Source organism: Vigna umbellata, chromosome 3 (genome assembly GCF_029865625.1).
Source record: "Vigna umbellata cultivar VRB3 chromosome 3, Vumbellata_1.0, whole genome shotgun sequence".
In the NCBI taxonomy this organism is placed as follows: domain Eukaryota; kingdom Viridiplantae; phylum Streptophyta; class Magnoliopsida; order Fabales; family Fabaceae; genus Vigna; species Vigna umbellata.
In genome coordinates this window covers 29,727,749-29,745,345 of record NC_142167.1, presented here as the reverse complement: position 1 = coordinate 29,745,345, position 17,597 = coordinate 29,727,749, and the positions used below count along the sequence as shown (strand labels likewise).

General features: G+C 32.0%; 1 protein-coding gene and 1 pseudogene across 1 annotated transcript; both read left to right on the top strand.

The window, feature by feature from the left end:
• The first annotated feature begins 2,309 nt into the window (after positions 1 to 2,309).
• On the top strand, positions 2,310 to 3,878 carry LOC124846799 (protein LURP-one-related 10-like). Its single transcript, XM_047324151.2, has 3 exons — positions 2,310 to 2,667; positions 3,044 to 3,271; positions 3,593 to 3,878. The coding sequence occupies exons 1-3, from the start codon at positions 2,392 to 2,394 to the stop codon at positions 3,734 to 3,736; spliced, it is 648 nt and encodes a 215-aa protein (XP_047180107.1). The 5' UTR covers positions 2,310 to 2,391; the 3' UTR covers positions 3,737 to 3,878.
• A 6,932-nt stretch (positions 3,879 to 10,810) lies between these two features.
• On the top strand, positions 10,811 to 11,547 carry LOC124846798 (putative glutathione S-transferase; annotated as a pseudogene).
• The last annotated feature ends 6,050 nt before the right edge of the window (positions 11,548 to 17,597 follow it).

The following is a 17,597-nucleotide window of genomic DNA, read 5'->3' as shown; positions in this document are numbered from 1 at the left end:
GCATGGTTTTGCAAATACGATGAATTTCCTCTGCCTTGTTAAGTCAAACAATCTCGTGTTCTCAATTATGGAAAGTCAATTAAAGCACTAATACAATATGATAGGAATTATCATTGAACCAACCAACTGGGAATATAAAAGGAAAATAAAAAAGTTTAAAGAAGAGGAGAAAAGAATGTTGTCAGAGAAGGAAGAATTTTCAGAAGATACTGATACCATATTTTTCATGTTTTTTTCAATACAAAATCTTCCCACTTATCAATGATTTTTTTTTATGTGCCATGTTTGACATGTGTATTTTCTGAATCAATTAGGTCATGAATTATTTAATAAGGATAATTGACTGTTTGAAAAACAATTATTCTAACATAATAGTCATTCAAATCAATTGTGTCAGATATATTTTTAAACTGAAAGAAAAAGTTAGTTTAATTTGATTTTAAATGGGATTAACCAATCATTTTTATTTAATTTTAAAAAATAAAAGTGATTAAAAATTTAATTTGAAAATAATTATTTCAAAAAATAAGTACATAAATAAATTTAATTTTAAATTTTAAATATTCTAATTTAATAAATAAATTATAATATAAATATATTTTTTTAATAAAATAAAAATGTCATAAAAAATTTTGAGCTATGATTTTTTTTTAAACGAACTGACCCTCAATCAATTTGTGGAACGAACTCATTTTAAGTTGTGAATTAAATAGGTTAAGATAAAGATATACTCATTTTTATGTAAGTTTTTTTTTTAACTTAATATGTAAATGAATTTGAGTTAACGAATTTAAATACATTTGAAGATAAAATTTGTGTTGTTATTTTAAAGTAATTTAAACGTGGAAGTGAAAAAAATTGAAAATAAAAAAAATTGAAAATAAAATTTATGAAATTTTTGTGTGTGTGTTTAAAATTTAGTTGTATTTTATTTAGATATACTATGTGTATGACCCTGGATGATTTAAATGTGTGTTTAAAATTTAAAAAGAAAATTAAACCAAATTAAACTCAATTGAAATTGAAGAAAAAGTTATTAGTTTTAAGTTAAACAAAGTTTAGAGTAAATTTTGCTTTTATCTAGATTTATCCTAGTAAATTACATTGATATGATTAATTGGATAAGTAGCTAAGTAGGTAGGAAATAGCAGGAGAAAAACGAGGAAGTAGAAATGTGAAAACAAATATTATTTCTTGTTATTTTCGCAAAAGAGTGTGGAAAATTCGCCAAAGAAAAATACCCCTGAAGACTTTTTTGATAATATTACCAAAATATAATTGGTTATTGACTCAAACTCTAATGAATATATCTTTTGAGCTTAAAAAAATTAAAATTTTAAAAAACGAAAAGTCAGTCAACACAAATAATGTAGTTCAACGAATAAATTATGCTTCCGTTATTGTAAAATGCCAAAACTATTACAATAATCTATTTTATTGGATAAATATGACCAAAATTTCATCTTATATTCGAAAAATAAAAATAAAAATATTATTCATCGATTATAATCAACAGGGAACAGTACAATTAACGTCATATCATAGATTAACAACTCAAATTACACAATAATAAAACCTTGACCAGTCAAATAAAAATCTAAAAACTACAAGCAGAAATCTAAAATGGATTATTAGAAACAAAATTTATTTGATGAAATAACTTTAATTCGTGTTTTGAATTTTTTTTAATTAAATTGCATTTTCGCATGAAAATTTGGAGTGAGCCACGTAATTGGAATCAATCGCATCGTATATGATAAACATTCAATTAAGCAACCAAGAATAATAGTAAGAAAACGCAACACGCTAACACTAACGCGTATAATTTAAAAAATAACGAGTTTTTTTCCATATAGATTTAAACTAATTTATACATAGATTAAGGATAAAATTTTAAAAATAAGATGGAATGTCTTCAAAATAGCTAACTATACCATTATCTTAATATTTAATTTCTAGCTTCTCCTTTGAAATTTAAACACTTAGATTCGTGTTTATTTATAATAAATGCCTCCGTATGCATTAATCGCGCTCCACAATTGGTGAATATACTTAATATTTCATGATGTTTTACCTAATTAAGAAAACAAATAGAATATTTATTAACGAGAATAGTCCAAACCCTAAACTTCCAATCGGTTATTTAACCCTAAACCTTTTATTTAATTATGAAAAGTGCATATGTGATGTGACATCTTTCAATAGTGGACAATTTTGAAAAATTATTAAGAAAAGACATATCCAACTTCATGCTAGATCCTCGTCATCAATAATGTGTCTTCTATATAAGAAACTCACGTTCATTCAAAATTCGAAAAACAGTACTTTCGATTTGAAGACAATAATTACATAATTTGTTATTACTTGTTTGTTTGAGTGTGATCCTTCTACATGGCATACCCAAACCCTCATTATCCACCGCAGCCCACCACCTCCGTTCCGATGCCGGCGGTTCCAACCACCGTGATCGGGCCCCAGTTCTGCGCTCCGTACCCCGTGGATCTGGCGGTGGTGAAGAAGGTGATGACCATCGCCGACGGCAACTTCGTGGTCACCGACGTCAACGGCAACCTGGTCTTCAAAGTCAAGGGCTCTATCATGAGCCTCCATGACCGCCGCGTCCTCCTCGACGCCGCCGGCCACCCACTCGTCACCCTCCGCCGCAAGGTTTTTCATTCTTCTTTTCTCCTACTCCCTACAAACACATCACATATTCGTTTCGATTATGAGGTTAAAGTTAGTGAAAATTAATCACACACACTCTTCTTTGATATAGGCTTTATTATGTTTTAAAAAGTAGTTTTTAAAAAGAAAGACAGTACATGTCATTTAATATATTATATAAAGCAAATTCTAAATATTAAATATGATTAAAAAATTAGAATAAATATGTCGTATGCTAGTAAGGTGAAATTGTTACGGTGATTTTGGCAAGGTGAATGAATGAATAGGATGGTTAAATAAGGTTATAAAAATATAGTTTGTTGTTTAAGTGGGTTTATCCAATTATAAAAGTTGGTGAAAAATGGTGTTGTTGATGCAGATGATGACAGCACATGATCGGTGGCAAGCTTTCAGAGGGGAAAGCACAGACGCCAAAGATCTAATATTTTCTCTGAAGCGATCGTCCTTTATTCAGCTTAAGACGAAATTGGATGTGTTTATGGCTAATAACACAAGAGAAGATATTTGTGACTTTAAGGTCAAAGGTAGCTGGTTTGAACGATCTTGCGTTGTTTATGCTGGTGAATCTAACAACATCATTGCCCAGGTAAAACTTTCCTCATTAAATAGCCAAATCCATATTCTTTTAAACACATTTTTCTCCCCCACGATAATTTTTTTTTTCTCGAACAAGATATATATGTGTTTTTCATCTCAAGTTTAAAGATGACCTTTTTTTTTATTATAGAAAACTGTTTCTTTAATCTTTATAATTTTTTTAAAATTGTTTTAAACTTGTATCCAAACATTAGAGACTTATCAGTAATCGGAGGTAGATTTTATTAATTAGTTTCACATAAACTAATTTATTTCAATGCTATTTAATCATATTGGTAACTGAAAATGTTTTGTTGGAATGGTATTACAGATGCATAAAAAGCACACAGTTCAGAGTATTTTGATTGGAAAAGACCATTTCATGGTGACGGTTTATCCGAACATTGATTATGCTTTCATAGTGGCGTTAATAGTGATTCTCGACGAGATTAACGAAGATGCAAGAGGAGAATAGAGAAATGGTGAAACAGCTTTGTACTTTTTCATTTGGATTTCTTATAAAAAGGAGCAGTATCATTCTCAACGAACAATCCTTAAATCAGAAATCCTACTGATGTTCGTAATATGTAAGCACAAATATTCATCCCTTTCGCGAACCCAATCCTTTCATATGTTCATATATCATTCATAAATTTGATTGATTATATACTTTTTTGACCTAGAATAAAATTATATTTTCTAGTAGAAGCACAACTACAACGTATACATAAAAACATCCATGAATAATAATATAAATAATATTATTCATAAATAAAAACATAAATTAAAATATAGAAAATTCCACTGCAATCTTTTATATTCATAAATATCCAAAATATTATTATTTAATGTTAGCAAAATCACATGTGCATAAAAGTATCATTATTTTAATATTAGCAAATTTACATGTGTTACCTGCGTTCACTTTCACATTTTTTTTACTACAGCAAAAATTTTATTAAACTATAAAATAATTTTTACAAAATAGTGATAAGAAAATCTCACAATATACTCTGATATTTTTCTAAAATTGAGTCTTACTCATAATTGAAAGACTTTAAATAGCCATATAACACTTACAATATTATGGGAAATAAAAATAAAATATCAATTATTTAAAAATAAAATATGTTTAATCTATCATAAAATAATATTGTACCTAGATAAATCGGAAATCATAATTACATATGCCTATTTTATCTCTATCAAATCAAACTAAATATTACTATACCCAAAAACTAATAAAATAATATTTAAACAAAATTATTAATAAAATCCTAAAATTTAAGTTTATCCCAACAAATAGTAATTATAAAACAATCATTTTTATAATTTTAGTGTGTAAATAATTTTTTTATTATAAATAATTATTTTAATTTTGAAAACTAGTTATTAAAAAAGTATAAATATAAAACGATTTTTTTTATTATAAATAACTATTTAAATTTAAGGGTTAAATATGTTTTTGGTCCCTTAACTTTCAGCGAAAATTGGAATTAGTCCCTCTTCAAAACTTTGGACTAATTTAGTCCCCAAACTTTAAAAATATGTGAATTTAGTCCTTTTAACCAAATTTTGTTAACTTTATTTGATGTTTCAAACGCATTTATCAGTGAACGTTGAAGCAAAAATGTGTCAAACAGTGTAAACAACTCAAATGCTATCATGAAACGCACTTGAAACATCAAATAAAGTTAACAAAATTTGGTTAAAAGGACTAAATTCACACATTTTTAGAGTTTGGGGACTAAATTAGTCCAAAGTTTTGAAGAGGGACTAATTCCAATTTTCGCTGAAAGTTAAGGGACCAAAAACATATTTAACCCTAAATTTAAAAGAGTAAAACTAGAAAAAAATATGTACACAAAAAAGTGAATCTCTTTTATTTATTAATGGTAAATGCATTTTGTGAAGGTTTCAGTACAATCAATAATTTAATATTATTTAGTAGGGTCAAAATTAGTTTAAATATGCATTCTTTTTCCAAAAACCTCTGTTAAAAATAAAATTATCATAAATTTTATGTGCCAAAACGAATTATACTTAAATAAAGTGATTAATCTTAACAATATTATCAAGAAATTCAAACTCAAAATATTAACTTCATTATTAATGTTTATGTAAAAATAAAAACTCTCATAGTCTTCAAATGAAACATTTTTCTTTACTCCCAATAATTTATATTCTTTAGAAATCAAGATCAAGAAATTTTTTTTTTCTTCAGCTCACTATACTTTTTAAAAAACAAAACTATGAAACAAACATTAAAACTACCAATATTTTAGAATAATTAAATCAACTTTTATTTTTAGTATTTTTTTTATGTTTTTCTTCATCACAGTAGTCCATATGAATAAACGTTTTAGACTTCAATTTATTATATATAATAGTATTCACAACATTTATTTCATTTATGGAGGAAGTTCTAAAAGTAAGTTAATTACATTTGAAAATTATAAAGATTATAAAAGCTTCATTCATTTAGTCGCACAATTGATAAGTTTTCAAAAACAATCAATTGATAGACTGATTATTTGTGGTTTGTCAAGATGAATGGGTGTGAATTTTAGTTGAAGAATCAAACTTCACTTTTGCAACAAAAAAGCAAGGGTCCTTTCCCCAACCTTAAGTTCGTCGTTCCTGGCCAAGATAAAATTCGTAATTGGTATGGAATTAGGGCTTTCAGACAAAATTTTGTTTTCTTTTATAAAATAAATCCTTAATTTTGGAATTCTTGTACAGGTTTACATAAAATTAGAAACACCAAATTATTGCAAGAAACGACAAAATAAAAATAAGAAATAAAGGATAGGTAAGCATAAAAAATTTAGAATCACTTACTTAAAATGTTAATGAATTATAATCTATATATATGAACGCAAATTTACTATGAATAAGTTGTTTTTCTTACTCTGGTGGAAAGAATTTCAAATATTACAATTCGATCATAATTGCCATAACTCTGTTATCAAATCAAACGTTATATATTTTAGGTTAAACTAGGTTCCTATTTTTGTGGGTTGTTCGAGTTATATCCTGTCTTTTCATTTTTGCCAATTTGGTCCTTTTTTATTGAAAAATTGACTCAATTGAACCTCTGCCGTTACCCTCATAAGTAAGAAAAAACTTAACCCGATTAAGTTGATTTAACGATAAGGACCCAATTGATTCAATTTTTCAATATTAAAGGCTTAATTAGCAAAACTTAAAAAATGGGAATGTAGCTAGGACAACTCCACAAAATGAAACCTCTGAATGGGTTTAACCTATATTTTACTACTTTATATAACGTATTAAAACCACTTATACAACAAACTCTTCTCGAATCTATCATTCAACAATTTTTTCTGAACTTGGATAATCACAAATATCGTTTTCTTCTATAACGAGAGAGGATAAATATTACTTTTGTTTGAAGAGTGATGTGACACAATAATGGTAACAAGATTTCAATGATAGTCTTGGAATATGAAGAATACTTTCTAATTCTCTCAGTTGCACATTGTAGTATAGGTATAGGATATGTAATGTGACTACTTTATATACTATTTGATTGTTTTTTTGTGTTTCATGTTCTAACTCAGTTTGTGGTAAAATGTAATAAAAAGATCCATAGGAATAATGGTTGATAAAGGAAGACTAGACTTGTAGTAGTGTTGGTAGATTATTTCAATTGATAGAAAAATATGGCTTAATACCTGTTTTTGTCCCTCTTTATAAGGGAAATGTTCAATTTCGTCCTACCTTTTTCAAAATGTTCAATGTGGTCCCACTTTGTGAAAAAAGTGTCCAAGTTAATCCTTTTTGGTCACGGCGTTAAATATTTAACGATCCTGTGCAACGTGGCTGTTTACCTTCATGACGTGGCAGTGAAAGTGTTTTTCATTAAAGTTGACGTGGCAGGAAGTGATTAAAAAATTGTGCTCCGGCCCCAATCTCATCTTCTTCCTTCCCCTCCTTTCATCTTCTCGTTTTCACCATTGACGCCGAATCTGTGAGTCCTAAATTCCCATTCCTCTCCCTTTCGATTAATGACACAATCATGTTGGACCAAGCTTTGAAATTTTCCTCTTTCATTTTTCTGTCGCTTTTATTTTTTGAACTGTATTGCGACCTTTGTTAAATACATTATTTTATGGCTTTAGTTATTTTATTAACCCCTTATGGTGACTGCAGTATATCATAACCAGAAAGCATAATACTTGGAAAGTTTGATGAAGAAAGCATGTTCCTTTGAAGTAAGTAAAGAGTGTCCTGTGAGATTCTTAAAATATAATGGAAGAGAGAGAGAGAGAGAAACAGAGAGATGCAGAGCCTTAAATATGGTGGCATTTACTTTGCCAACGACTCAGGAAAAAATAGGAGGGGGCACATTAAATTGTGAGAATGGAAACAAATGGAAAAGAAAGGCATATTTTGAAGTGTGACAAGAAGAGAAGGGCAGTGAGACAAGAAAAGGAGTCCAGGTTCCAGGGTTTTATATTTATGAGTCTGGGAGGGTAAGTTGGTACGCTGCCAACCACATTTGAAATTCAAATAGTATGAAATGGCTTTTGGAAAGTTTCTCAGTGGTTGGTGTGAAATTGTGAATATAGTGATTTGATTGAGTCTTGCTAACTCGTGTCATTCATTCTCTGTTCAACCAATTATGTTTGGTAATTGGTTTCTCAACAACACATCTATGTGCTGCAAAAAGTTTGATTTCCTCAATATCAAACTCATCGTCACTTTCTTCCACATTCAAAGGCAGAGATATAGATGTAAGTGGACATACTTGTTAGAAATCAAACCCTCTTTGGTATAAATCCATACAGGGAAGTTCATACATCACTATGAAAGTATATTCATGATTCATAGAATCTATAAAAATATATTTAACGCCGTTGCACAGGATCGTTAAATTTTCCTCTCAGCAGGTAACACCTCCAATTTCACATCACCACCACCACCTTCATCTTCGTCATCACCACCTTCCTCCTCCCCCACTACTCTGAGCCGTTACGAGAACCAAAAGCGACGCGACTGGAACACGTTTGGGCAGTACCTACGGAACCACAGACCCCCACTTTCACTCTCACGATTTTGAATACCTATTAGACGCAGAAACTTCAGAACCCCAAAATCCCAAACCTAAAAAGAAAACAGAAAAAATTCAGAATATTTAGAAATTGAGATTGGAATTCAAAATTACCCTATTGTAGCAACAAAGGTCGCAATACAGTTCAAAAAATAAAAGCGACAGAAAAATGAAAGAGGAAAATTTCAAAGCTTGGTCCAACGTGATTGTGTCATTAATCGAAAGGGAGAGGAATGGGAATTTAGGACTCACAGATTCGGCGTCAATGGTGAAAACGAGAAGATGAAAGGAGGGGAAGGAAGAAGATGAGATTGGGGCCGGAGCACAATTTTTTAATCACTTCCTGCCACGTCAACTTTAATGAAAAACACTTTCACTGCCACGTCATGAAGGTAAACAGCCACGTTGCACAGGATCGTTAAATATTTAACGCCGTGACCAAAAAGGATTAACTTGGACACTTTTTTCACAAAGTGGGACCACATTGAACATTTTGAAAAAGGTAGGACGAAATTGAACATTTCCCTTATAAAGAGGGACAAAAACAGGTATTAAGCCGAAAAATATTTACCCACAAACATTTTATAGATGAATTTTTGATCATTAATAAATTGTTGATAATTTAATTCGTATATGGATTTTAATAAATCAATGATTTTTATAATATATGGAGCCATGATACGGAATAATATTTTTATTGTTTCTTATGGGTTTATTTACATCCATACATAATTTAATTTAACTAAAAGAAATTATGTAGAGAGTTATAGATGAATAAATTATCCACCTGTATAAATAAATTATTCAGGATTAAGAACGTAATTATATTATAAAAAATTAATCTATTAATAAGTTATTATAACTTGCCTATAATGGTATTTAATGGTTAAAAATTCTTATTAACTATCGTGAGCTTTGAAACCTCTCTAAAATACCATGGGTTTCAATGCCTATATGTAGATTATCATGATTTTTAAAATTTTCATAAACTGTCATGTGTTTCAAAACTTGCATAATGTACCATAAATTTCAAAATTATTAATATTAATTTATTTTTCTACTCATTTATAATTTAAACATTCATATATATTTTTTCGATCACAATTGTTTACATGTATTTATTTATCTATAATTGATGAAATTATCCATAAATGGATATAACACTCATTAATTTAACAAGTTATACATATAGAACTAAATTTAAATATATACCAAAAAATATCAAGTCTATGTATTTATATAAAAACATCATAGTTGTATGTCAGTAACAAACACACACAACCTGCTGTATACATTGGAGCAGTGAAAGAAAAATATATTTGGAAGGTTTTCATATTCAACTGCTTTTAGTCTTACTGTTTCATGAAATCAATCTATTTTTAACTTTTTGGATTCCTCTTCCCATTCTCATTCTTAAACTTACCTGATCAATAAAAGAAGCATATGATCATGATGAAATTGAACAACCATGATGGGTTGGAATAGTTTTCAAAAGGATCTCTATCGATCATCGTTGTAAAACTTTCTTCCTAGACATGTTTGTCAGCATGCACCTATTATGAAAGATCCATGGGAATAGCCCTATTGACAAATGTATAGCATAATCTCATAGTCTCTTATTTTAATTTATTGTATTGAAGGATGTAACTTATCGTACTCTCACATCAGATATCACTTGTTGCAAGGGTAGCCATTATAATTTATGCTGGTTTAGCTTGGCAAGATGTGTGGAAAGAATTTTACTAGTACTTCAGGGAAAGTAAATTTGTAAGTTCATACTCAGCATTACAACAAGTAACTATTCATCGTATTCATTATATAAGCATTACCAATGTCATAGACTTTTTTTAATTTTAATATCGTGATCTTTGCTAAATGAAATGCTAACGTAAATTCAACAATTGCTGGTCTTCTTGGCCAAGAACATGACTACATTAGAATGCAGTTCTTAGACTTCATGTTCATGATTTACAGTGTCCATTTTTCATAAAATTGGAACTTTTAGGTGCTAAGGTTGGGTTTTTATATTGCAGATTCCTATCACCTCCATTGATTTTATTGTACTTTCCACATTTGCACCATTCTGGGTTTACAACGACATGACAACACAAAAATGGTAAATTACTTGCCATATATAAGTTCTTAGTTCACTTTTACTAGTAAAAAAACTGGATTTGAAATCGCACAACAGGCTTCGGTTGAGGCGGAACCGAATTCTATAAGAAAACGGTGGCATTTTCGTAGTTTAAGTTAACCTTTCTGACCCGGTTTAAGGGGAACCGAGACATATAGACAATATGACCTCAGTTCAAACCTTCGTAGGGGATCGTCCTTAGCACAGTAAAGGCGCGACGATGGAGCGACAAGGGCAAGGTGATGGTACGTATGGCGGTGCCATGACGAGGGATTCTGCGTTTGGCAACGAGGGTTTCGTTTGGGGATTTTTGGGTTCTCTGTGCTCTCATGAGATTAATGATTTTTGGTGATTTGGGGAAGTGGGCAAGCCCATTTAGCAACAGGGTTGAGCTTGCTCTGAAGCTGAAGGGAGTCCTGTTCTCATCCACAAGGGATACCCTTTAGCTGAGTCGCTTCTTATTGTTGAATACATCGATGAGACTTGGAATAATAACCCCCTCTTGCCTTAACACCCTTATGACAGAGCCTTGGCACGTTTTTGGGCTAAGACCTTAACGATAAGGTGTGTTTTACCTTATATTTCTAACACTATCTTCAATTTCAAAACTCATCATTCATTTTTATTTTTGTAGATTTTGCCTGCAATATGGAATGTGTGCTAGAGTGATGAGAAGGGGCGAGAAGGTAACGGAGGAAGCCATGAAAGCTTTGGAGATCCTACAGGAAGCACTAAAGGAGAAGAAGTTCTTTGGAGGAGAGAGCATATGATTGGTAGATATTGCTGCCAATTTCATTGGATATTGGGTTGAAATATTGTAGGAAATTGCAGGGTTGAAATTGCTTACCCTTGAGAAATTTCCGAAGTTATATATATGGAGCCAAGAGTTTGTGAATCACCCTGTCATCAAAGAGGGCCTGCCTCCCAGAGATAAATTGTTTGCTTTCTTCACAGCTTTTGCAAAGAAATAGAACAATTTAAGAGGTCGAATTCATAATAAATTTCCAATGTTTTTGAATCACTCTGTAACCACTCTTTGCACGCACTTCTACTTCCCCATGCTCCACAAGGTGTGACCAGGAAAAAAAAAAGTAAAAATCACTCTACTGCCTCGGTTCAGGTCCCAACGGAGGCAGTAGAGGACAAGATACTAACTCGGTTCACAACCGAGGCATAAGAGGAAGACTTTTTACCTCGTCAATATATGCCTCGATTGAGGAACTGCTGCCTATGGACAAAAATAATCGATGTCATTTTCTTTGACTGTACTAGTGTACATTCCTAGTCCTAGTTATACACTTCCTCCCTTCCATGATAACTGCATTTTTAGTCATCTAAATAAATGTAACGGAGGGAATAAAAGATAGCACATATTTTAACGCTAATCCAATTTGTAGGTTTGACAAAGGTTGGCTTCTTCCCATATCATTGATACCAAGTTTAGGGCTTGGTTTATACCTTCTCGTGTGGCCATCATTATCAGGAGTGGCCATTTCGTAAACTCCTGTTGAACCAGAGTGAACTTACATGTGATGGCTGCCAATAATACAACTGCACACATTCTATGCAACAAAAATGGATTTGGTTTCAAGTTGGTTCAATGAAGTTAGTATGACAATATCCATAGTTGTACTTTCCCGCATATGAGATACTCAATTAATTATCTTTTAAATCAATTACCATATTATAATTGATTATGGTCTTATATGTTTAAATAATTAGTAATTATGTTACAAACCAAACAAAATAGTGATAAAAAAGAATGGAGAAAAATGAGGGCACTGTGATTTGTATGTTATTTGCAATGAAAAGAAAACTACGATAGCAGGAACCCTCCAATTGCCCATAGCATAGCTCCTATAACAGAAAATTAGAGAATCACATAATGCCCCTCTCCTTTTGCTTTATCAGACTAAGTACTTAATGTTGCTTGTGTGGTTTCAATATCGAACGAACAACTTCAGACTGATACAAACTAATACTGAATGTTGTTTGTGAGGTTGCAAAAGACTTGTCGATGATAACGTATTTCTGGCATTGACAAGTTTCATGACTCTTAACATACTCTTTTACAACTTTTTTCAATCCCTTCCAATACACATTTAAGGCTAAAAGCCTGACACTACTAATGTTGAATTTACGTTAGCATTTAATTTAGCAAAGATCACGATAACCAAATTGAAAAAGTCTATGACACTACTAGTGCTTATATAATGAATACAATGAATAGTCATACCAACTTGTTGAAATGCTGAGTATGAAATTACAAATTTGCTTTCCCTGAAGTACTGGTAAATTTCTTTCCACACATCTTGTCCAGCTAAACCAACATAAATTATGATGGCCACCCTTGCAACAAGTGATATCTGATGTGAGAGTACGATAAGTTACATCCTTCAATACAATAAATTAAAAAGAAGAGACTTATGCTATACATTTGTCCATAGGGCTATTCCCATTGATATGTTAAACATTTTCATATTTATTCTTTGATTAGTCTGAAGTGGTTATTTGTTAATTATATCGTGCGTTGTATATTACAAGTCCACATCCTGTTGATCTGATAATCGCAAAGGAGAGAAGTAGAGCAGATAATTTCACTGTGACAGACATGAATGGCAACATAGTTTTCACTGTTAAGAGCAATATCGTAAGCATTGTAAAACCCTGCAAACACAGCTCTTGTTTGACTCTCATGGAAACCCCATTGTTCATCTTCGCAGATCGGTTAGTTTAGTTCATACATAGCTTCATTTTCTTCCTTTTACACATGAATTTGTACTCTAATCAAACAAAAGCTCGTCTCATGAAATCATTGATGGAAATTCAAGTGTGATTATTAGTCACATTGATTAAAAACGAAAAAATTGGACACGGATAATGTTGTTCCCTACAAACTGTAGAAGGCTTACTTTCAGTTAATTTGCCTCTGTTTTGACACCAGAAACATATTATTGGCCTTAGTCTACTTTATCAAACCAGTTAGACCTTTAGAAATTATCAGAAACAAGAAAGAGAGTAGTGGATCTCCTTGTCTTGAATGTTTGAAGAATAAAATTCCTTGATAACTTCCATTTACTAAGATGGATCCTTAACCCATTTATCATAGAATTCAAGTGCATTAGCATTTAGTATAAAAGGTTTGTTGGTTGAAAGTATTAGCAAAACTCAACTTGTTTTGTTATAATTTGTTACAATTTATAGACTTACATCTTCACTTTTCATCTTCAAGTCATAAACTCTACCGTTAAAACAAAATTATTTCTTATTATTGTTTAATAATCACTGCACTAACCTCTCTACCTTTGGACTCTAAAACACACAAAACTCTTAAACAAATAAACAACTCATTTAATTTTATTACATTTAAGTTTATTCTAACAAAACCCTCCCAATAATTTAATGGTTATGTTTTTCTTCTTTATTTCCTACATCTCGACTTTTCCATGTGCATCACTCACACTGAGCTTGCTCCTTTCACTAACAATAAGGTTCCTTACTTTTTTTCATGGCTGACTTGTTTTTCATTGTGGCCATCTTGTTTTTCATATTGGTTGACTTCTCCTATTGGTTGACTTCTCAATAACTTTGATCAACTTATTCTTGATCTTAACCGTCTTCTTATTAACCATGGCCAATTGACCATGGTCATCTTCTTCTTAGCTTGGTTCCTCTTTACATCTTCATCTTTATCTTTCTCATTCGCTGAGATCTTTTTCATGCTAGTGACAAACATGTGGCTCAAATTCCCAATCTCTAATCGCAACACATTGTGTTCCTTCGTCGTTTCTTTTAGTTGTTTCGTCGTCTCTTCCTTCTCGCGAACGACATCATCTCACAGACAACTAAACTCATTTCATTTCTTTATAGCCACATGAGCAACATTTCTCAATGGGTTGAATGAAACCTATAATTTCAACTTCGTATATTCTGTGGCAACGCATGCTTGACGCTGTGCAAGAACTTTCTGGTGTTTCTCGTTTTCCTTTTGTTTAAAATCACTATATGCTTCCTCCTCCTTAGTAGTGCATAAAAGACGTATAATATAATGTGTTCCCAAATCTTCCTTTTTCCCGTTTTTCTCCTCAAGAGCATCTCTTCATCATCATCGTCATCATTATTGTCATCTTCATCGTCATTCGTCCTCATCATCCTCCTCGTCTTCATTGTCTTCAGCATCGTCTACTTCATCCTCATTGTTATACTCTTTATCATCCTCCCTCAAAAACATGATCTCGTTCTCCTCCACTTGCTTGCTCAATTTCTCCTTAACCTTCATCTTTCAATCCATAAACTTGAGCATATTTGCCACACAATTTCCAAATTCTTTGCTCACCAAGCTTACCTCAAACTCCACCGAACTCTCTACATTCTCCTCCGAGCTATATAGACACCACACCAAGCTAAGAAAATTGGTCCTATGCTCCACCGAGTTACTTGGGCTCAACACTAAGCTACCAACATGCTCTACCGAGATCTCCATTGCGCTCTTTGTCGAGCTTTCTACACGTTCTTATAAGCTCTCTATCAAACTCGCTACCAAGCTCTCTGTTGAGCTCTTTTTTGATCTCTCCAACAAGCTTTGCTCTGATTTCTTCACTTAGCTTTCTATATGCTCCTCCAACTTATGTGAGCTATCCAAGTACTCAAGTTTTTTTTCCGAGTTCACCCCACTACTCAGTTGTTTTGTCAAGTTCACCGTACTACTCGACAATCTTATTGAGTTCTTCTTGCCCCTCGAGCTTGTCATATGCTTCTTCGATCTCTCAATGCACAATGTCTGCCTATCCAAATGCCTCACAAATCTATCAGTGTGTCTTGTCGTTTTGTCCATGCTACTCGACTATCTTGTTTAGTTCTTTTTTATGCTCGGTTGTATTGCTGAGTTCTTCATATGCTTCACTTCATTGTCTAGTATATCTACATATCTTACCATCCTCTCCAACCTACTCCATTGTCCAGTTGACCTCTGTTTGTTATTAAAAAACACGCCAAGTTCTCCTTATGCTCGACCCTTGAGGTACGTGTCATCAACAATATTCATGCTTCTTCTACAACTTGTTATGTGAGGTTGATTGTTTAATCCTTTCCATTATCAGATCGACACTCTCTTGCAAAATGCCCAACCTTACCACAATTACCACATTTAAAGCACTCCATCCCTGAGCTGTGTGACCGAGCTCCCCGAAAACCCCACAACGGCTTCAAATAATCAATTATCACTTATGATAATTGATTATCATGGGCAGTTGAAATATGTCTTTTCAGTTTTTGACCTTTCACGAAGCTTAGGCTATAAATAGTGTTTTCCACAACTCTTAGAAGACAACTTTTTATTTGAGAGTATTAGAGTTGTGTGCCTATGTGTATGAAAAGAAAAATAATCCATTTGAGAATAAAGAAAAAGTTTTGAGGAAGTTCTCAAGTGTTAGTGTGCTCTAATCAAGTCTTGTGAAAAGGAGAAGCTTGCGCTTAGTGGGTCTAAAGTCGAAGCAGTTCTCTTCAAGTTGATTGAGCAGGTTCTTTCATTTGTGTGTCGAAGAAAGGGGTTCTCTACCTTTTATCATTTGTATTAATCTATTTGTAATACTGAAACGCTATTTTAGTGAAAAAGGTTAATCAATGTTTATAATTAACGACTGGATGTAGAATCTTTTAATTCGAAACAGGATAAAATCATTTGTGTTGATTTTCTTTGACTCTACACTTTTAGCACTTAAACTATTTGATAAAAGTTCTTAAAGAGAATACAATTTTTTAAAAGAACCAATTCACCTCTCCATTCTTGGTTCTTGACCTTCTTGGGTCTAAAGTCGAAGTAGTTATCTTCAAGTTGATTAAGGAGGTTCTTTCGTTTGTGTGTAAAGGGGTTCTCTACCTTTTATCATTTGTATTAATCTATTTGTAATACTGAAACGATATTTTAGTGAAAACGGTTAATCACTGCTTATAATTAACGATTGGACGTAAAATCTTTTAATTCGAACCAGGATAAAATCATTTGTGTTGATTTTCTTTGACTCTACACTTTTAGCACTTAAATTGTTTGATAAAAGTTCTTAAAGAGAATAATTTTTTTTAAAAGAACCAATTCACCTCTCCCTTCTTGGTTCTTGACCGTAACACGTTCTTTAAATCCTTTCCACTACGCGATACCAATCTTAACAATTGGTATCAAAGCTTGCTTTGATAGTTTTTCAAATTTTCAAAAATGGGTGGACATAACCAAATGTATGCAGAGAGTACTTCAATTGATAGACCTCCTTTGTTTATAAGGGTAAATTATGCTTTTTAGAAAATAAGAATGCAAATTTTTTTGGAGTCTACTGATAGAGGTATTCAGGAAGCTGTTTTGAATGGACCTTTTGTTCCCACTATTACTGTAAATGATATGCAGGTAGAAAAATCATATTTACAATGGTTTGTTGAAGAAAACAAAACGAGCTCAATTTGATATAAAAGCTCGTAATATAATATCCTTTGCTTTGGTATTAGATGAATTTTATAGGATTTTAGTGTGCAAAACGGCTTAGGAGATGTGGGATGTTCTTTAAGTAACCCATGAAGGAACTGATGATGTGGAGTGTGCTAGGAAGAACACCTTGATACAAGAGTATGAGATGTTCAACATGCAACAGGGTGAAACCATCGATGATGTGCAAAAACGCTACACACATATCGTCAACCATCTTTTTGGTTTAGGTAAGAAATTTGACACTGACGAATTAAATGTTAAAATTTTGAAATCTTTATATGTGGCAACCAAAGGTTACTACGATAACTGAGTCCATGTCTATGGTTGTGCTTTTTGGAAAGTTGAGAGAGCATGAGCTCGAGTTGAATAGACTAAGTGCTGAGCAAGACTAAGGAAAGAATAAAACATTGACCTTCAAATCTGAACTTTCAAAAAGTAAGAGTTGAGAAAAGGATGAGGAATCTGAAGATGGAGAGTTAGACGATGAAAATATGGTTCACATGTTTAGAAAATTCAACAAGTTCATGAAATCTAAAGGCAAGGAACAAATTAAAAAGGACTGGAAGAAGAAACAAAGATCTTCTTCAAATTACAGGTGTTATGGTTGCGGAGAAAAAAAGGCACTTTAATGCGGATTGTCCAAACATCAA

What these genes read in the sequence shown, in the direction of transcription:
- LOC124846799 (XM_047324151.2), top strand. Translation starts at nt 2,392, where the DNA reads ATGGCATACCCAAACCCTCATTATCCACCGCAGCCCACCACCTCCGTT. An exon ending in TCGTCACCCTCCGCCGCAAG is followed by an intron (nt 2,668 to 3,043) that starts GTTTTTCATTCT and finishes TTGTTGATGCAG; the next exon opens with ATGATGACAGCACATGATCG. An exon ending in CTAACAACATCATTGCCCAG is followed by an intron (nt 3,272 to 3,592) that starts GTAAAACTTTCC and finishes ATGGTATTACAG; the next exon opens with ATGCATAAAAAGCACACAGT.